Genomic DNA, 22381 nt, shown 5'->3' on the forward strand with positions numbered 1-22381 from the left:
TCTTCAGACACACAGTAGTGGCTCGGTGACATGGCGCGTTGTTTGGGAACATGGAGTCCATAATGTCTACAAATTGTTTCCAAGTAGCTGAACTTAACTACATCCAGGTTCAGTTGGACCAGAGGACCCAGTCCATTCCATATAGATACAGCCCACACCATTATGGAGCCACCACTAGCTTCCACAGTGCCTTGTTGACAAATTGGGTCCACAGCTTCGTCGGGTCTGCGAAATATTTGAACACTACCACCAGCTCTTACCAACCGAAATCGGGACTCATCTGACCAGGCTACAGTTTTTCAGTCGTCTAGGGTCCCATTGATATGGTCAGGAGCCCAGGAGAAGCGCTGCGGCGAAGTCGTGCTTTTAGCAATGCTACTCGGGTCGGTCGTCCACTGCCATATCCCGTTATTGCCAGATTTCGCCGAACTGTCTTAACGAATGCGTTAGCCATACGTCCTAAATTGATTTCTGCGGTTATTTCACGCAGTGCTGCTTGTCCGTTGGCACTGTCAACTCTACGTTCAAATATGGTTCAAATGGCTCTGAGCACTATGGGACTTAACTTCTGAGGTCATCAGTCCCCTAGAACTTAGAACTACGTAACCTAACTAACCTAAGGACATCACACACATCCATGCCCGAGGCAGGATTCGAACCTGCGACCTTAGTGGTCGCGCGGTTTCACACTGTAGCGCCTAGAACCGCTCGGCCACTCCGGCCGGCGACAACTCTAGCTAAACACCGCTGCTGTCTGTCGTTAAGAGAAGGCCGTCGCTCACAGCTTTGTCCGTGGTCAGAGGTAATGCCTGAGATGTGGTATTCTCGCCACTCTCTTTTCTCTCTGGATCTCGGGATATTGAATTCTCTAAGGGACTTGGAAGAGCAGTTGAACGGAATGGACAGTGCTAGAAAGGAGGATATAAGATGAACATCAACAAAAGCAAAACGAGGATAATGGAATGTAGTCGAATTAAGTCGGTAGATGCTGAGGGAGTTAGATTAGGAAATGAGACACTTAAAGTAGTAAAGGGGTTTTGCTATTTGGGGAGCAATATAACTGATGGTGGTCGAAGTAGAGATGATATAAAATGTAGACTGGCAATGGCAAGGAAAGCATTTCTGAAGAAGAAAAATTTGTTATCATCGAGTATAGATTTAAATGTCAGAAGTCGTTTCTGAAAGTATTTGTATGGAGTGTAGCCATGTATGGAAGTGGAATGTGGACGATAAATAGTTTGGACAAGAAGAGAATAGAAGCTTTCGAAATGTGATGGTACAGAATAATGCTGAAGATTAGATGGGTAGATCACATAACTAATGAGGAGGTATTGAACAGAATTGGGGAGAAGAGGAGCTTGTGGCACAACTTGACTAGAAGAAGGGATCGGTTGGTAGGACACGTTCTGAGACATCGAGGGATCACCAATTTAGTATTGGAGGGCAGCGCGGAGAGTAAAAATCGTAGACGGAGTCCAAGAGATGAATACACTAAGCAGATTCAGAAGGATGTAGGCTGCAGTACGTACTGGGAGATGATGAAACTTGCACAGGATAGAGTAGCATGGAGAGCTGCATCAAACCAGTCTCAGGACTGAAGACAACAACAACAACAACAACAACAACAACAACAACGAGGATTCTCAAAATGGAATGTCCCATGCGTCTAGCTCCATCTTAAATTCCGCTTTTAAAGTCTGTTAATTCCCGTCGTGCGGCCATAATGACATCGGAAATGATTTCACGAATGACATGAATACATATGACAGCGCAGCCAGTGCATTGCCATTTTATACCTTGTGTACGCGATACTAAAGGCATCTGTATTTGTGCATATCGCTATCCTGTGACTTTCATCACCTCGGTATAAACGGCACGACATCATGTATCATGTTAGTTTACCTTACACGATACTTTACACGATGCAGTGTATCTCATAACATCGGTACTAATAGTAATAGGCGAGAAAGCGTGAATGGGTCAAGATGTTTTGATTTAAATGTCTTTGAAGCTGCCAGATGAGTCAAAAAGCTAGTTCGCTAACTCTGTCCAGGACATATTCACCTTTTTTTGTGCTACGATAGCACTTTTCACTCTGGTGTAAAAATGTATTCAAACTTAGAACCTTGATTCTGGGCAGGAAGGAGCGCCTGGTCCCCGGCACGAATCCACCCGGCGGATTTGTGTCGAGGTCCGGTGAACCGGCCAGTCTATGGATGGATGGTTTTTAGGCGGTTTTCCATCTGCCTCGGCGAATGCGGGCTGGTTCCCCTTATTCTGCCTCAGTTACACTATGTCGGCGATTGCTGCGCAAACAAGTTCTCCACGTAAGCGTACACCAACATTACTCTACCACGCAAACACAGGGGTTACACTCGTCTGGTGTGAGACGTTCCCTGGGGGGGGCCACCGGGGGCCGAACCGAACAATAACCCTGGGTTCGATGTGGGGCGGCGGGGGGTGAAGTGGACTGCCATAGTCGTCGTGGGGTTGTGGACCACTGCGGCTGCGGCGGGGACGGAGCCTCTCCGTCGTTTCTAGGTCCCCGGTTAACATACAATACAATACAATACAACCTTGATGTTCGATAAAACCACCCTTCATTATGATGGGAGCTGGAAGTTGTGTCGGAGGCGCAGTTGCTGTCAGGTGTCGTGACCTTTGAGCTGCTTTATGAAGTGTCGCCCCCTTCGCCGCAGATGCTGCTGGTGGCGCTGTTGCTGTCGCTGCCCGCCGGCCCCGCCTCCTCCACTTCTTCGCCGCCGCCCCTGCCACCCACACCGCTGGTGGAGCTGGCGGGGTGCGGCGCTGCACGCGGCCTGCTCATGACGTCACGAGGCGGCCGGCCCTTCGCGGCCTTCCTGGGGCTCCCGTACGCCAAGCCGCCCATCGGCCCACTGCGATTCAAGGTCAGTCTCATTCTCTGCCGTGAACAAAATCAACTACTCAGTCAATTATATTCCCTTCTTTTTCTTTCAGGGCACTGATGAGTTCGCTGTATAGCGCCCTAAAACACCAACCATCATCATCGTCATTATCATATTTTCTTGGCTTTATCCCACGCATTCACGGGGTCGGTACGTTAATCTGGATACGGCGATGTTAGTGGCCGGATGCAGTGAGATGAAGTTGGCACCCGACAGTCGAAAAATATATATATATATATTTTTGAGTTCTTGGCAGGTATGCCACAATTCTAGAATTCTCTGAACAAGATTGGAACACTTCTAGAGAATTTACCAGAGAAAACAATAATACTTGGGAATATCTTAATCTTGTACAAAAAGTAATTGCCAGATTTAGGAAAAAATTAATAATCACAATTCTGAATAGCTCCCGAAGAGTTCTACAAAAAACCCTAAAGACATTTTTTTCTGCAGATAATAGTTTACGAGATAATTGCACTAATAAGGGACCCATTTTCACAGTCGTGTGAGATAGACAACCGACTTTCGAGAAATATACAATTTTTTTCAGAGTTCTCAGTAGATATGCTAAAATTCTAGAGTTCTCTGTATAAATTTGAATAGTTCTTCAGAATTTCGCAAGAAACACTAGTAATCGGGAAAATTTTAATGTTGAAAAAAATTATTTGCTGATTTGCAAAAATAAAATTGTGATCACAGCTCTGAAGAGCTCCCCAAGTGTTGTACAGAAAACCTTAATGATATTTTTTGTGCAGGTTTTAGTTTATGAGACAACTGAACTACAAAAAACATACGGAATCGCACTAGTGTTTTGATGACAGTTCCGATCACAATTCTGGATAGTACCCCAAAAATTTTATCGAAAAACCCAGTGCAACTTCTCGTGAAGATATTTCTAATTGTAATAATGTGGGATCCACTTCCCTAACACACAGCTTTTCGATCGCAAGCTAAGCGTCGCTGCCCTAGTTATGATCGGTGCTCGGTGCATGTAGGTACAGTTGGCCACACATAGTGTTTACTCTCGTTGTGCATGCCACTGCTGACATCCTCAGCAAACTAGCGGTAGTTGTCGTTTTTGGTCTACTTATTGCGTTGCTTTACGACAACTTTAATTTAATTTGATACTCTTTGCTACAATTAAGTGCCGGATTTGAGGGTAGCTATCTATATAACGTGCTTTCACGAACTCCTGTTACTACTGTGTTCGACATATACTGGGATTTTCCAACATTTAGCAAGACTCAGGCTATGTTTTTAACAGAGTTTAGATGCGCTATACAATTCAAGCACGTTTTCTACCTCCATACTTTCATCGTCGGCGTTGGAAAGCGGGGATAGAAGTAGGATCTTGTTCGTTTAGAGGGAGTGAAACAAAACTGACTCACAAAATTACATAGTTTAATTTACGTCAGTTCAAAAGACACAAGTGTGATGAAGCACCAGTCATCAATAGTCGCCTCAATGAGTGGGTGAGTGCAGTCATGAGTAGCAGGGTAATGGCGTCCCAACCCCAATTTTGATATTCAATTGATATGCAAATTAATTAAATTGATCAATAAATTAGCTCATGACCATTCCCGCACCAACTTCACCCCCAGATGATGTCACGTGGTTTCCTCAGCCTGCACGTGAGTTCTCACACCCCACCCCTCCCCACCCATATTCCTCCCCCTCCCCTCCCTGACCTACCCTACTGGCAGGAATTTCGAATTATGGCGGTAATTTCGAATTTTGACGGGAATTCGCATTTTGGTGGGAATTTCTTTGTTCCACAGTGCGCTGAATTCCCACCCAGATCCTACACTGGGATTGGAAGGAAATTAAATTTTGTGTTGAGTTTACAGGACTCTAACCCTGTGCTTTCTGGATGGAAAGCCCAAGTAGTCCAGTGAAACTGTCAGAAAAAAAGCCTGTACCTTGCAAAAACTTTCTGCAGTCAAAAAACTTCGAAAATTTCTGACTTTTTTCAGTTTTTTTTTCAAAATATCTCAGTTTCATTTGCTCCTACCGCTTTGACGTCTATTTTCTTTTTTAAAGAGCACAAAATTCTCTACAAATTTGATTCTAACCATTTTTTTCTACTCCCAGTACCTAAGGCGCTACAGCGCGTCAAAAAATACCAATTTTTCAAATTTCGAGCAAAGTGGCAAATTACCTAATTTTTGAACACTGTTATTTCAGTTTCTATTTGTGTAGTATAAACTCTTTAATCTCGTGTAAACTTGGTAGCTTTGAGTCTGGGTTTCGTTGTGTATGACGGAACTAAAATTTTTCTGCAGGCTTTCCCAACTTCAGTAATTTAGAAAAGCTAAGGACTCGTTTTATTTTTGTTCAACCCTAATATATACTATGATAAACTCTCTATAAGACAGAAAAAAGACGCAGCACTAAGAATTTATCCCAATGTGACGTAATTATGTGTACATGATGTACATGTACAGATGAACCACTGATTATAATTTCAGAAAAATTGTCGGATATCCTGAAGGACATCGTGCCAAATTCTGCCCAGTTGGCTTGTTAGATCTGCAAAATCCTTAGTCGTCTGGAGGGTCATGCCCATAATACTCCATACTCCTAACATTCTCATTTGTAAAGAAATCTACCTACCTTCCTGGCCGTGGTAGTGTTTGACAAGCACGAAGGCAAGCAGTAGAAACTCTCGCCCTGTGTGGGCGGGCATTATCTTGTTGAAATGTAAGCTCAAGCTGGCTTGTCATAAAAGTAAAAAAAAAAATGCGAGTATCATCAGATGGGACAGGGATACTTCATCGAATTTATGGTCATATTGCCAAGGATCAGTACATGCACATGATGAAGGATACTATGCAACTGAGGATGAGCATGCATTGTCACCCTAGTGTGATCCATTTCCAGTGGTACCATTCACTGGTTCATGTGAGTCGAGTCGTTTAGCAATGGCTTTTGCAACACACTGAAGTCGCTCTAACCAAATGGCCTGTTTGGGAGAAGGACCTGAATCACATTGAAAATTTGTGGGCCAAAATGAAGTGCCACATGAACTTACACCTTTCAACACCAGTCCCACACACACCTAACCAACTGTGTGACCTAATGTCGGATACATGGGAGACTCTCGCAAGTAATGAGTCCTATTTCCAGAAGCTGACTGCCTTCATGCATTGTCAGATGAGGCAGGTAGTTGATACCAATGACAGATGAGCTCCACACTGGCCTACTTCATCCTTGATGTGACAGTTTCCTTGTCTCCCATTATACCACTTTATATCACAACATTCGATATAACAGTATGTCTGTTAATTTGAAATCCATGTCAAATCATGTATATAAGCTTTGATTTATAGTATTCGTGCTGTTTAACAGGCAAAACAAATAAATTTGAAGAAATAGAAATAAATGGTGTCCTAACATGAGACAATCAAAGAAACACTTAGTATCCACATAAAATAATAATATTCTCTTCCTTACCCTGTCCAACACTTTCTGCGTTTATTGTGGAAAAGAATTGTAACCAGGTTATATGAAAGCTCTTCTTCCTGTTAAAATTCTTCGGGAGCTCAAGGATAGCATTCCGTTCACTGTGTTCAATTCTCTGCAGTAGCCTTAAGAACAAAACTTTGCTTCTGTTTGCTTTGATTTCGCTACAGCTTTCTTCTCTTGAATTGTTTCAAGTGCTCACTGTATGGTGAGGATGTTGGCTACTTAACAGATCCAGAACGTGCTGATTTTTCTTGTGCTGGTGGCTCTTGACATTGCTTGCTGATTTTGGGAGTGACTGGATCCACACTGAAGAGCCAAAGAAACTGGTACACCTGCCTAATATCGTGTAGCGCCCCCGTGAGCATGCAGAACTGCCGCAACACGAAGTGGCATGGACTCGACTAATGTCTGAAGTAGTGCCTGAGGGAATTGGCACCATGAATCCTGCAGGACTGTCGGTTGTCCATAAATCGGTAACAGTACGAGGGGTGGAGATCTCTTCTGAACAGCACGTTGCAAGGCATCCCAGATATGCTAAATAATGTTCGTGTCTGGGAAGTTTGGTGGCCAGCGGAAGTGTCGCACTGTCCTGCTGAAATTGCCCAAATCCGTCGGAATGCACAATGGACATGAGTGGATGCAGATGATCAGACGGGATGCTTACGTACATGTCACCTGTCGAAGTAGCAGAGTCGTATCTAGACGTATCAGGGGTCCCATATCAACTGTACACGCCCCACACCATTATAGAGCATCCACCAGCTTGAACAGTCCACTGCTGACATGCAGGGTCCATGGATTATCAGGTTGTCTCCATACCAGTACACGTCCATCCGCTCGATACAATTTGAAACGAGACTTGTCCGAGCAGGTAACATATTTCCAGTCACCAACAGCCGAATTTCAGTATTGACGGCCCCTGGCGAGGCGTAAAACTTTGTGTCGTGCAGTCATCAAGCGTACACGAGTGGGCCTTTGGCTCCGAAAGCCCATATCGGTGATGTTTCATTTCATGGTTCACATGCTGACACTTGTTGACGGCCCAACATTGAAATCTGCAGTAATTTGCAGAAGGGTTGCACTTCTGTCACGTTGAACGATCCTCTTCAGTCGTCGTTGGTCCCGTTCTTGCATAATTTTTTTCCGGCCGCAATGATATCGGAGATTTGATATTTTATTAGATTCCTGATATTCACGGTACACCCATGAAATGGTCGTACAGGGAAATCTCCACTTCATCGCTACCTCGGAGCTGCTGTGTCCCATCGCTCATGTGCCGACGTTCAAACCCACTTAAATCTTGATAAAATGCCATTTTAGCAGCAGTAACCGACCTAACAACTGTGCCAGACACTTGTCTTATACAGCCGTTGCCGAAAGCAGCGCCGTCTGCTGCCTCTTTACATATCTCTATATTTGAATACTCGTGCCTACACCAATTTCTTTAGCGCATCAGTGTATTTCCGCTCACATTTATTCTGTTTTCTGCATCTTGTATATGTATCTCCTGGTTTGTCATTGTCTCTAAGTATATGTCTGTTACATGGGAAGAGTCCTCTTTATCAGAGGTCGTTTATAGCATTTTTTTATCGTTAGTGCCCTCACGTAGGCCACTCTAAATAACCTCATACTCGTAAATGAGATTACTACTTGATCTGGGTTATTTCTCCACAAGGTGTCTACTTCGTGAGGATAATACATTATAAACAGACCCATGAATCCCACACAAGAGGCTGCGTTTTATGTGTGGAATAGAGTGATAAACAAAAGGTGTTTTGCTTTGTCTATTATACATACATCAAAAAAAAGTTTTTCATCACCTGTATTCCGAGATTTCCGGAACCTGTACAGAAAATTGATATAGAGATCAACATACACCTCATTTCTGCCCTTTTATTGCTCATGAAAACCACACATTGCATGTTGTACCACCATAGAGAGAGACCTTCAGAGCTGGTGGTCGGGATTGCTGTACACATCGGTACCTCTAATACCCAGTAGCACGTTCTCTTGCATTGATGCGTGCTTCTATTCGTCGTGACATACTATCCACAAGTTCATCAAGGAATTGTTGGTCCAGATTGTCCCAGTCCTCAACGGCGATTCGGCGTAGATCCCTCAGAGTGGTTGGTGATGCGGTGGCGTGGTTCTTTCCGTCCCTTTACGACGGACCTGCACCTACCTGTGAACTTTGTCTCAGCAGATCTCAGTAGGAAAGCCGAGTGAAACCTACTGTACTTCGACGTGAACCAGGCTGCAATTTAAGACACTAATCTACGTTTTGGGAGAAAGTTTTCATATGAAATGAAAGGTTGGAAATTTTGTCCTCAATTAATATATTCTGAAACTTAGGTGAACAAGCATCACTGCCAAGCCCGTGCTAGTCTTAACACAGTCACTCACAATCCCTTTCACTCACGTTAGCAAGTTTATGGTGTTGCATTTCCCGAAAACGTAATAGCTACAAAAATACTGATTGTTTTAGATCGATAATACTCGTCAAATATTAAGTCTGTCGGTACCAAATGCAGTCACAGTTTTTAGCCACCGACCTGCTCAATACGCCACACGGAATATATGTCTTTTCTCGTTACAAAATTCACTTAAAAATTCCGAAATTTCTACACACACATCGGAATAATTATGCCGTCACTTTCCAACACTTTTGATGTATGAAACACTGCTAAATGGGGCAATTTGTAATTTTCATCGGAACTACTACTGCACACGTCAGATCTCTTTCATGGCTAGGCTTCGACTCCTCTCTAGAATACTCTAAGTCTTCTCTACCACCAGAGAAATGCGCGCGAAGAATATTGCTTTACCATTGGTCAGTTTACACAACAGCCAATAGCAAAACACATTCTCCCACGTCAGTCCGCGCTTCTCATCAATAACCAGTGGCAAAATAGTAAACCTAACGACTGCACCTTTTAGCGATGTAATTATCTAATATGCTGAAGTTTTGTCTATGCATAAAGTTATTTACTATTGTTATTTGTACCTGAATTAACTTTCCCTTTACCATAAACTTACTGTACAAATCTATTCTACAAAAATCCCCTTTGTCCATATCCATACTTCTTCGAAATGTTTCCACACTAAATCCTACTATATAACTCGTTACACAATGATCTTCATATCAGCATTAATCCACACTCACCCATCATTCATACTGCTAAAACACATTTATAACATTTTACATACACAAAAAGACATAATAACGCTTTATGAAAATACTAGAACAGTTTATGAAAAACATTCTATTACTTTAGTGAACTCTACTGGGCACAATCGAAACTAAATTCACAGTCCCCCTATCCAATATTGTTCTCTATCGGCTGATACATAAACTACGTGCAAGTCCAGTCTAGCGTCACCATCTGTCACCATCCAGCTCTGAGACACATCTCCCATTTAACCGCCTCCAAGGCAGGATCATTTTACGGCGCTAAGCCTCGGTGGGTCCCATCGTCCATAAACAGCCCTTTTCAATCTATCCCAGGCATGATCGATAGTGTTCATGTCTGGAGAACATGCTGGCCACTCTAGTCGAGTGATGTCGTTATCCTGAAGGAAGTCATTCACAACATGCGCACGACTGGGGCGCGAATTGTCCATGAAGAAGAATTCCTCGCCAATATGCTGCCGATATGGTTGAACTCCCCCCCCCCCCGCCCCCCACGAACCATGGACCTTGCCTTTGGTGGGAAGGCTTGCGTATCTCAACGATACAGATAGCCGTACCGTAGGCGCAACCACAACGGAAGGGTATCTGTTGAGGGGCCAGACAAACGTGTGGTTCCTGAAGAGGGGCAGCAGCCTTTTCTGTAGTTGCAGGGTCAACAGTCTGGATGATTGACTGATCTGGCCTTGTAACACTAACCAAAACGCCTTGCTGTTGTGGTACTGCGAACGGCTTAAAGCAAGGGGAAACTACAGCCGTAATTTTTCCCGAGGGCATGCAGCTTTACTGTATGATTAAATGATCATGGCGTCCCCTTAGGTAAAACATTCCGGAGGTAAAATAGCCCCCCATTCCGATCTCTGGGTGGGGACTACTCAAGAGGACGTTGTTACCAGGAGAAAGAAAACTGGCGTTCTATGCATCGGAGCGTGGAACGTCAGATCCCTTAATCGGGCAGGTAGGTTAGAAAACTTAAAAAGGGAAATGGATAGGTTAAAGTTAGATATAGTGGGAATTAGTGAAGTTCGGTGGCAGGAGGAACAAGACTTTTGGTCAGGTGATTACAGGGTTATAAATACAAAATCAAATAGGGGTAATGCAGGAGTAGGTTTAATAATGAATAAAAAAATAGGAGTACGGGTAAGCTACTACAAACAGTATAGTGAACGCATTATTGTGGCCAAGATAGACACGAAGCCCACGCCTACTGCAGTAGTACAAGTTTATATGCCAACTAGCTCTGCAGATGATGAAGAAATTGATGAAATGTATGATGAGATAAAAGGAATTATTCAGGTAGTGAAGGGAGACGAAAATTTAATAGTCATGGGTGAACTAGAATTCGACAGTAGGGAAAGGAAGAGAAGGAAACGTAGTAGGTGAATATGGATTAGGGCTAAGAAATGAAAGAGGAAGCCGCTTGGTACAATTTTGTACAGAGCATAACTTAACCATAGCTAACACTTGGTTCAAGAATCATGAAAGAAGGTTGTATACATGGAAGAACCCTGGAGATACTAAAAGGTTTCAGATAGATTATATAATGGTACGACAGAGATTTAGGAACCAGGTTTTAAATTGTAAGACATTTCCAGGGGCAGATGTGGACTCTGACTACTATCTATTGGTTATGAACAGTAGATTAAAACTGAAGAAACTGCAAAAAGGTGGGAATTTAAGGAGATGGGACCTGGATAAACTGACTAAACCAGAGGTTGTACAGAGTTTCAGGGAGAGCATAAGGGAACAATTGACAGGAATGGGAGAAAGAAATACAGTAGAAGAAAAATGGGTAGCTTTGAGGGATGAAATAGTGAAGGCAGCAGAGGATCAAGTAGGTAAAAAGACGAGGGCTGGTAGAAATCCTTGGGTAACAGAAGAAATATTGAATTGAATTGATGAAAGGAGAAAATATAAAAATGCAGTAAGAGAAAGCAGGCAAAAAGAAATACAAACGTCTCAAAAATGAGATCGACAGGACGTGCAAAATGGCTAAGCAGACATGGCTAGAGGACAAATGTAAGGATGTAGAGGCTTATCTCACGAGGGCTAAGACAGATACTGCCTACAGAAAAATTAAAGAGACATTTGGAGAAAAGAGAACCACTTGCATGAATATCAAGAGCTCAGATGGAAACCCAGTTCTAAGCAAAGAAGGGAAAGCAGAAAGGTGGCAGGAGTGTATAGAGGGTCTATACAGGGGCGATGTTCTTGAGGACAATATAATGGAAATGGAAGAGGATGTAGATGAAGATGAAATGGGAGATATGATACTGCGTGAAGAGTTTGACAGAGCACTGGAAGACCTAAGTCGAAACAAGGCCCCGGGAGTAGACAACATTCCATTAGAACTACTGACAGGCTTGGGAGAGCCAGTCCTGACAAAACTCTACCATCTGCTGAGCAAGATATATGAGACAGGCGAAATAAACTCAGACTTCAAGAAGAATATAATAATTCCAATCCCAAAGAAAGCAGGTGTTGACAGATGTGAAAATTACCGAACTATCAGTTTAATAAGTTCAAATGGCTCTGAGCACTATGGGACTTAACATCTATGGTCATCAGTCCCCTAGAACTTAGAACTACTTAAACCTAACTAACCTAAGGACAGCACACAACACCCAGCCATCACGAGGCAGAGAAAATCCCCGACCCCGCCGGGAATCGAACCCGGGAACCCGGGCGTGGGAAGCGAGAACGTACCGCACGACCACGAGATGCGGGCCAGTTTAATAAGTCACAGCTGCAAAATACTAACGCGAATTCTTTACAGACGAATGGAAAAACTGGTAGAAGCCGACCTCGGGGAAGATCAGTTAGGATTCCGTAGAAATGTTGGAACACATGAGGCAATACTGACCCAACGACGTATCTTAGAAGAAAGATTAAGGAAAGGCAAACCTACGTTTCTAGCATTTGTAGACTTAGAGAAAGCTTTTGACAATGTTGACTGGAATACTCTCTTTAAAATTCTGAAGGTGGCAGGGGTAAAATACAGGAACGAAAGGCTATTTACAATTCGTACAGAAACCAGATGGCAGTTATAAGAGTCGAGGGACATGAAAGAGAAGCAGTGGTTCGGAAGGGAGTGACACAGGGTTGTAGCGTCTCCCCGATACTATTCAATCTGTAAATTGAGCAAGCAGTAAAGGAAACAAAAGAAAAGTTCGGAGTAGGTATTAAAATCCATCCAGAAGAAATAAAAACTTCGAGGTTCGCCGATGACATCATAATTCTGTCAGAGAGAGTAATTGACTTGGAAGAGCAGTTCAACGGAATAGACAGTGTCTTGAAAGGAGGGTATAAGATGAACATCAACAAAAGCAAAACGAGGATAATGGAATGTAGTCGCATTAAGTCGGGTGATGCTGAGGGAATTAGATTAGGAAATGAGACACTTCAAGTAGTAAAGGAGTTTTGCTATTTGGGGAGCAAAATAACTGATGATGGTCGAAGTAGAGAGGATATAAAATGTAGACTGGCAATGGCAAGGAAAGCGTTTCTGAAGAAGAGAAATTTGTTGACATCGAGTATTGATTTAAGTGTCAGGAAGTCGTTTCTGAAAGTATTTGTATGGAGTGTAGCCATGTATGAAAGTGAAACATGGACGATAACTAGTTTGGACAAGAAGAGAATAGAAGCTTTCGAAATGTGGTGCTACAGAAGAATGCTGAAAATTAGATGGGTAGATCACATAACTAATGAGGAGGCGTTGAATAGAATTGGGGAGAAGAGGAGTTTGTGGCACAACTTGACTATAAGAAGGTTAGTACTGGAGGGCAGCGTGGAGGGTAAAAATCGTAGAGGGAGACCAAGAGGTGAATACACTAAGCATATTCAGATAGCTGTAGGCCGCAGTAGGTACTGGGAGATGAAGAAGTTTGCACAGGATAGAGTAGCATGGAGAGCTGCATCAAACCACTCTTAGGACTGAAGACCACAACAACAACATGGTTGAACTATCAGTCGGAGGGTAGCAATGACGTATCGTACAGCCGTTATGGCGCCTTCCATGACCACTAGCGGGGTACGTCGCCCCCAAATAATGCCACCCCAAAACAGTAGGAAACCTCCACCTTGCTGCACTCGCTGGACAGGCGTTCAGCCTGACCAGGTTGCCTCCAAACATGTCTCCGACGATTGTCTGGTTGAAGGCATATGCGACACAGATCGGTGAAGAGAACGTGATGCTAATTCTGACCGGTCCATTCGGCATGTTGTTGGGCCCATCTGTACCGCGCTGCATGGTGTCGTGGTTGCAAAGATGGACCTCGCCATGGACGTCGGGACTGAAGTTGAGCATCATGCAGCCTGTTGCGCGCAGTTTGAGTCGTAATACGACGTCCTGTGGCTGCACGAAAAGCGTTATTCAACATGGTGGCGTTGCTGTCAGGGTTCCTCCGAGCCATAATCCGTAGGTACCGGTCATCCACTGCAGTAGTAGCCCTTGGGCGGTCTGAGCGAGACATGTCAGCGACAGCTCCTGTCTCTCAGTATCTTCTCCATGTCCGAACAACGTCGCTCTGGTTCACTCCGAGACGCCTGGGCACTTACCTTTTTGAGAGCCCTTCCTGACCCAAAGTAACAATGCGTACGCGAGTGAACAGCGGTATTGACCATCTAGGCATGGTTGAACAGACAACACGAGCCGTGTACCTCCTTCCTGATGGAATGACCGGAACTGATGGGCTGACGGACGCCCTCCTTTTAATAGGCGCTGCTCTTGCATTGCTGTTTACATCTTCGGGTGAGTTTAGTGACATCTCTGTACAATCAAAGGGATTGTGTCTATGATAGAATATCCACAGTCAACGTCTATCTTCAGGAGTTCGGGGAACCGGGGTGATGCAAAACTTTTTTTTGTGTGTGTGTATGAAGCCCATCAAGTATTAGCGCAACAGGATCATCACTAAATGGCTTTACAGAGGGTATGAAATTGTCAAAACCACTTGATAAAAATATGAGTCTGAATCCAGCTACTAGACTGGCAAGCTGAAGTTATCCTAATATGAGATAGCATGGTCCTACGTGATCTGCGATACTGTCATATATTAGGATAGACATGGTACTGTGTATTACTAATAAACTATCTTGCACTAGAAACCTAGCTGTTCAATTTGAAGGACAGTTCACCACAGCGAATGAAACAGTACTTTGTGAAGAATATTGCTGCAACAGCTACTCAGCTTCAGACGTTAAAGTACTTCAAGCACATACTCTCCAAAAACTTTAAATTCAATATTTTTAAAATAAATGATTCTGAATAATGTCCAGCTCCATAATTGTCTCGTCGTTACTGCTCTACGCCGCAGTTTCTGTGAGAAATAAGTTTTGATACTTGCCAACAGAGCTGAGCACTAACATTAAACAGAATGTAACTGTCTCACATTAGCGAACTCTCTCATAACAGATAGCTTACTATTATATTCAAAATCGTTTTCATTAATATCATGTTTTGCTTTGTCCGCCCCCGGTAGCTGAGTGGTCAGCGCGACAGAACGTCAATCCTAGGAGCCCGTGTTCGATTCCTGGCTGGGTTGGAGATTTTCTCCTCTTAGAGACTGGGTGTTGTGTTGTACTAAACATCATCATTTCATTACCATCGAGGCGCAAGTCGCCGAAGTGGTGTCAAATCGAAAGACTTGCATCCGGCAAACGGTCTACCCGACGAGAGTCCCTAGTCACACTACATTTGTTTTATCTTCTAGTTAAATTTAAGTCAATGTCAATTCAAACGTAGTTATGTTTTCAAGATAAATTCTATTTGCAATAAGGCAAAGCGTAGCGCTTTCCATCATCTTGCATGTGTAGTTTTATACCTACAGACCACCGACTTTACTGAGTTCTATTTTCCTTTAAAGTCATGGAGAAACTCACCGTGATTTCCGTTGGAATACCATATTATACGCTTGTTCTGTCGGTTGAAAGATCGTGCAGTTTCGTACGTATTTATTTCTTTTATATCATTACACACATCCCAACCTGATTTTGTCCATCTGAAGGAGTTCAGACGCCTTACTCAGACTCATTACGCTGGATACTTGAACTTATTTCTCCCAGCATATTCGTAATTTTATTTCCAAACTAACATTTATGAAATCATCGTTAAATAATCTTTTCTCATTCAGCTTCTTCTCAACGATTTTTTCTGTGCATGTGATTTCCCATTCTGTCTGTTACGTCTATGAACAGTTGCGTGCATGCAGAGAAAACTTTCTCTTCGGCAACTTAATTTCGACGTGATAGTTTTCGAAATTGAGAATGATAGTGAATTTTAATGTTCCGAATGTAAGAGCAAAAGGACTGCTGGTGAGCTTGCCGCTTGCATTTGAGTGCATAATTTGGAAGGAAGTACATAATTACCAGTTCATTCGTGTGAAAGAGCTGAATATTTAATTGGTTGGTTACTAACTTCTACATTTGAAATACGAATTTTGTGAAAGACAACATTTTGCTAGAAATCTGATCTAACATCCTTTACTCCACAAGGCTTTAATATGTTCTCATTCCTATAAAACGAATGCCCTTACAGTAACCCTGATGAATTGTGTTTAAAATGTTGTGAGTTTTGTGATAAAGTTTTTGCTAGTCTACAGTAGTTTTCTTAAAGACTACAATTAATACGCCCCAGTCTTCTACTCACCAAGACAAGATAGCTACTAATGAAAGGCAGTTGGCAACTACTACGACGGGGACATAAAAGGTATTGGTAGGATGCAGACCCAAACTCTGACTCACAGGCACTTCGACTGTGACAGTGACACTACCACACACTACCTTCAGACGGAATCTAGTGCTGCCACTCAGATAATTATGTATTTCGCGACCACGGTTGATATATTATACTTCTGCGTATAATGTTTAAATTGTATTAATTTCCAATGCTATGTGCAGTATGTGTCACTGGTATGTTAATATGATGCAGCCATAACCCAACATAGCCGCTTTAACAGGGCAAAATTTGTGATATGGCTGTACACACTGAGAATGCCCAATGTGGGTTTTAGACTTTTCTCATGCAAAAAGTTTTGTTTTGTCGACTGCACATGCTCGATTATGAGCAAAACAATATTATCACATCTCGTGTGCTACGCTCATACTATTATTAATGTGAAGCACATATGGAAACATTAAGCCGCATTTTCCTCAGCAGCATGCAGTGTTTGTCATGATAGTTCCATTAAATTGGTCCATAAATTTTCATAAAAGCTATTTACTTACGGCTTTCACCTTAAGCCTTGTCGAGTGTGTACGGCGTACTGTTATATGTGTGTATGAATATACACATAATGTATGCTGCTAGCTACAATTAGGATACATTAAAATCTTAAAAGTCTTCTTCTGCATATTATTCATGGGAAGTCGCCTGCACTGATTTGTGATTGCCTACTAACAATTTAAGTGTTTGAGTGTTACAAGCAAGCATGCCCACGATACCCACTGAGTTATTACACAACTGACACCACTCTGATGTGGACAATATCACTTTACTACCACAATTCATACCATGAGTGTTCAAATATCACAACTGGGTAAATTTTTGATCTGAGATCATTACAATGCTGACAGATTTACTTTGGCTTGAATTTCAACTAAATGAAGTACTGAATATTAGTATGTGCCAGCTTCATCAGTGGCCACACCAGTGCTTCATCTGGTAATAAAAAAAATCTGAAAACAATACGCACACGCTCACACAAACCCACCCACCCACCCACACATACACACACACACACACACACACACACACACACACACACACACACTCACACACAAAGAGAGAGAGAGAGAGAGACATTGATGATACTTCCATGATGATAATGCAGGCTGATGCTTCATGTTGGCAGTGTTAACTCTTTGACAGTTTATTGATAACTGAATCGTTCTTTATTGGCAGTATATATATTACTTTCACATTGCAGTGGTGCATTGTGTGCTTTTGCGATTGGTCTCAGGATGGGTTGCCATCGATACTCCAGTGATGTCTTTCTGTTTGAGACATTGGGTGAGCGACAGCAGCACACTTGGGTATTGTTCAGCATACAGTTTCCCACTGGATGGCTGTGAGGCACGTTGTGGTGGCTGCATTTAGCCTACCTGGCTGGCAGCAGCAGCCTGCAGGCAACTATTGACATTTGGCCTAGTGATGGTTGTCAGGATGCACCGTCCCCTTGGGTGGCGTCAGCAAAAGCTCTTAGCTCTGCTGCCCTTCCTAATGTGACTAGTGTTCGTTTTAGTAAATAAAATAGTTTCTATATTGTCCCAGTCATGGTGGCATTTGTTTAAACAGCACAAGTAGGCTGGAACTGGGATGTGAGAAACTGTTTCATCTGAGCATAGAACAAGTGGATTCATAGATAAGACAAACGGATTTTTGAATGCAAACTACCCCCCCCCCCCCCCCATTTTACACTTAGCACTACTGGGTACTTGTACTGTATTCTTCGGACAAATGACCTGGCAACCATGTCATCTTGGATTTGACAAGTGGCCATCTTGGATTCTGATGTCAGAGGGCTGGGGAAAATCTAGAAGGACGTGTTCTATGTACACTGTCTTGGGTTTTATACTTAGGGCAGTTGGGCTACGCCTACTAACTTGGAACTTTCAATTTTCTGATATTTTACATTTGGCAAAATTGTGCTTAGAGGATTTTCCGCCAGTTTTTGAATTACCTGTCATTTTGTACTTATGGCAATTGGCACAGATCCACTGTGATGACAGAGGGGTGGGGAGAGGAGTGCAGGAGGAATCTGGCAATGTTGGATGATGTCATCAGAAATCTGGCAACAATGCAACGTGGGCTAGTACTCGCATTGCCCAGTAATTATGTTTCTTTCTCAGTGGATGGCCTCTCCCTTTCGGTTTTGCTGTATTTTACTTCCTGTGGTTTGGTGATCTTACCTGGTGGCTCACAAACTGTGTCGCATTTGTTGTCAGTAGGTACAGCCAGCCTGTCAATTTGAACCTTTTCTTGGCTTGAACGATCTCTGATGCTGGCGAGTCTGCAAGAGAGTATCTCAAAACTGTACTGTGTAAGTTGTAATTTTCTAGAATACCTAGCCATTTTAGACTATTTCCTGAATATTATCTAAGAAATTTGGAAATTGGTATATGTAAAAATATAAACGTTTTTAGTCAAGTGGTCTTTGGTGGGAATCATGGCCCCCATACGAGCCACACCTGACGGCCAGAGGTCGTCATCTACAAGAAACACAGGAGCTGACAGGGTACCAGGGATCCACCTGGTTTGTGGCATATAATATGTTGCACTTCCCGCAGAGTGATGTGGTAGGATGTGTCATCAGCGGGTTCTAACAACCCTACCACAACAAAGGTCAAAAATTAATTATGATTGTTGTATTGCTCACGCTGCTAAACACTGCATTTTCGGGCAACAATAAAGTTATAATATGTGGCAGGTATCATTAAAGCACAGTTAATAAAGTCATTTCTTGAAATAATGGATAAACTAGGCACTCGTCTTTTCGTGTTTCCCACGCTGGTCTCGTTGTGAACTCATGGCTCAATCGTCGAAAATCTAGGTAGTGATGATTCCAAGCTCGGATGCAAAGAGGCCTACGTGTTATTCTGCAATATTCAAAAGTTTTATAGATGTGTTTCATAAACCATTCTTGAAGATTAAACTTTTGCAAGTTAAGACAATGGTGATGTAAAAAAGTAATCAGCACTCCGAATTTAAGTTACACTACTTTTTTATTACTTTTGTTGCAACATCACTTCACTATATAAAACATACTTGAAAATATCTTCCTCACCGTTAAAGGTCACATTTCATAAACTGACTACAATTTGCGTCTTTTCAACATGACGACCAAGACTTGACTCTCTAATAACCGCTTACGCGCCCAGGAGTTACAAGTACGTCAAAGATCATAGTGACAAAAGAAAGAATACACATAAGAATAATATCATTGCAATATAAACATATCGATGTATCAAAGTACTTCTACATTAATGAAATCAAATCTGAATGTTGTCACAGAAATATGTTAATTATTTTACAGAAACACAGTAGAATATTGCTGGTATCAAGAGGTTGAGGTGAGGCGCCGTAATGGTTACGAAATTCAAGTACCATTACAGGGTCCACCCCAATGATGGGATTTTCAGATATTGGCAACCTGCATGATCTGAAACACAGTCGCGGTGACATTGCATAGCAACGGAACTGCTTAGAACCTGATTCTCATGGGGAAGAGGGCCGTGTCACCTGTTATGTTCAGCATTAGGAAACTGTATCCCGCTTCACTGTAATTCATGGATAGGCCCATTCTGTTCCATCTGTGCTCTGAAGTTAACTGGTGGGAGAAACCATGTGTACAAACTTCACAAGACTCGATCACTGAACAATCAATGATTTTTTACACGATTGCTTGAGAACAATTTAGGGAGCACACTACATCATCGAGTGTCACATGACGATCTTTGAGTATGTTTCTTCCATGTGTTACACTGTTGTACCACTGTGACATCACAGAGGGCAACGAGGTACTACTTGTTTGTATATCTTTTCCGTACTTCTGGAACTTGTGGAGCCAAATAAGCACAGATTTCCATAAAATACAGTTCTCTCTATGTATTGGGGCCATTTCGGTTTAAGCACTCGCTATGGACGGCTCTCTGGCCACAAAATATGCTCAACTGTACACTGTTCTAGTTTGCTCATCTGCCGTCTTGCACAAGTAGTAGTTTACTAACCTCTGATTGCAGAATAGTGTGTAGGGGTTGTCTTATATCTGACATGTGCTGCCCCCTTCAATAATCACACATGCACGAAATTTCAAACTGTGTACAATATTCTGACGTTTGCGACTTATTTCTTGACTCACCATCCTATATCACCTTAATCAATCTTACTCTGTTAGAAACCAGTTCCTACCGTTACCAGGCGACCACACCACTGAAGTCCCGAGAAATCACAGAACTGAGAACAACATCGAAATCATATCAGACATCTCATAATCACTGTATTATCGTACAAACATTACTTATATATCAGTTAAGTACTTTGAATCAGTGGCCAAACAAACAAAGTCCACCTACTGCCAGGCCAAATGCGAATAAGTAAGAAGTGAAATTGTTGCAGGCGCCCGTCCCAGCAGAGCCATGGCAGGGTGAGCGCGATGCGACGGTGGAGGCACCTATGTGCACGCAGAAGAACTACTTCCTAGAGCAGCCCGTTGTGGTGGGGCAGGAAGACTGCCTCTACCTCAACGTCTACACGCCGCGACTCCCAAGCTCAGAGGTATGTTTGCTAGCACCCATGTCAGCGCGAGCGAGTACCTTGTTAAACAAACATGTGGACCCAATTTAATTATGTTTTATTTTTTAATATGTGGACTGAATGTGAATGATCTACATACCGGTGGAAGGAAGGCGATCTAAAGTTTCGTTTGCCACTGCTTGAGTGCTGACAGTTGTGTAATTGACTGCTAGAGTGCTCGAGCCAATAGCCAGTTTGCATCAGTTGTGAATTTTGTGGTTACAACGTTGTATAAGATTTCTGCATCTTTAGTATGGAAGATGTGAGTTGTCAGTTCCACCACAGAGAGCATTTAGTTTCCGATTTGGCAATAAACAAACAATGAAGAAATTCATGAGCTGAGCTGTTGATGTAAGCAATTTCAACAAACTGTGTTTTTGCACAGGACGAAATAAGATGGCTCAAATGGTTCAAATGGCTCTGAGCACTATGGGACTTAACATCTGTGGTCATCAGTCCCCTAGAACTACTTAAACCTAACTAACCTAAGAACATCACACACATCCATGCCCGAGGCAGGATTCGAACCTTCGACCGTAGCAGTCGCGCTGTTCTGGACTGAGCGCCTAGAACCGCTAGACCACCGCGGCCGGCACGAAATAAGAGCCAACCATGTATATCAGATGAGGACATGAGAGGAATTGAGTAAGAGTTAGCCTAAGTAAGTCAACCAACAGAACTAATATGTACGGTCGCAGGTTCTAATCCTGCCTCGGGCATGGATGTGTGTGATGTCCTTAGGTTAGCTGGGTTTAAGTAGTTCTAAGCTCTAGGGGACTGATGACCTCAGCTGTTAAGTCCCATAGTGCTCAGAGCCATTTGAACCAGCCAGAACTAATATGTAAATTGAAGGCAGAGAGGGGAAGAAAGGAAAGGGAAAGAAAGGGATCATTGCTGTCCGCTACATATTCTCCGAAAGAACAGACACCGTACATTCATACAACTTATACGCCTAGCTGGGCAATGGATCCACCTTCTTCATTGCAGGTGCACAAATACGTCTGACCTCCTGTGGGAATCTCAGGGTTGCGACCATGGAGGAAATGGAGAGAGTTATGATGTAGGTGACGCTCGATGGGAATGTCAATCGACCGTCAGGTGTGCCGAGATAGTCCGCACAATTGCTATACTCCTGTCTCCCGCATGGCGTAGTGGTTAACACACCTGCCTAGTAAGCAGGAGATCCCGGTTTCGAATCCCGGTCCAGTACACGTTATCACTCGTCGCCGCTGATACCGCGTAATATCCCGATGCAGCCGACAGTAGCCATCCTCTTCCTTTCCTTTCCTTTCTCCCCCTCTGTACCTTCAATGTACTTATAATATATTATAGCTGCGGATTCGACGTGGTGTCTGTTCTTTCGAAAATGCCCGAAATAACAGACACCACGCATTCACTCAACAGAACTAGTAGATAACTGTGTGGCGACTTTTGAGGCACCGTATGCTGTACAAGTCCTACAGCATATAACTTTTGTGGGATGAATCAATAAAGCTAGTGTTTGTGCCTTAT

At 42.9% G+C, this 22381-nt stretch overlaps 1 protein-coding gene across 5 annotated transcripts in view; it reads left to right on the forward strand.

The window, feature by feature from the left end:
• Positions 1-22381, forward strand: part of LOC124614045 (juvenile hormone esterase-like) — a 496653-nt gene that overhangs the window by 135258 nt on the left and 339014 nt on the right. For 3 of the 5 annotated variants that reach the window (XR_006979685.1, XM_047142877.1, XM_047142878.1), the window contains exons 2-4: positions 2700-2909; positions 20693-20851; positions 20883-20886. Coding sequence is in view for 4 of the 5 variants with exons in the window: in XM_047142877.1 (XP_046998833.1) it covers positions 2700-2909; positions 20693-20851; positions 20883-20886 (373 nt within the window). In the remaining variant the exon portion in view is untranslated. The remainder of the gene's footprint in view (positions 1-2699; positions 2910-20692; positions 20852-20882; positions 20887-22381) is intronic. The other 2 variants (XM_047142879.1, XM_047142880.1) reach the window with 1 other exon arrangement.

The sequence above is a fragment of the Schistocerca americana genome, chromosome 4 (assembly GCF_021461395.2).
Source record: "Schistocerca americana isolate TAMUIC-IGC-003095 chromosome 4, iqSchAmer2.1, whole genome shotgun sequence".
NCBI classification, from domain to species: domain Eukaryota; kingdom Metazoa; phylum Arthropoda; class Insecta; order Orthoptera; family Acrididae; genus Schistocerca; species Schistocerca americana.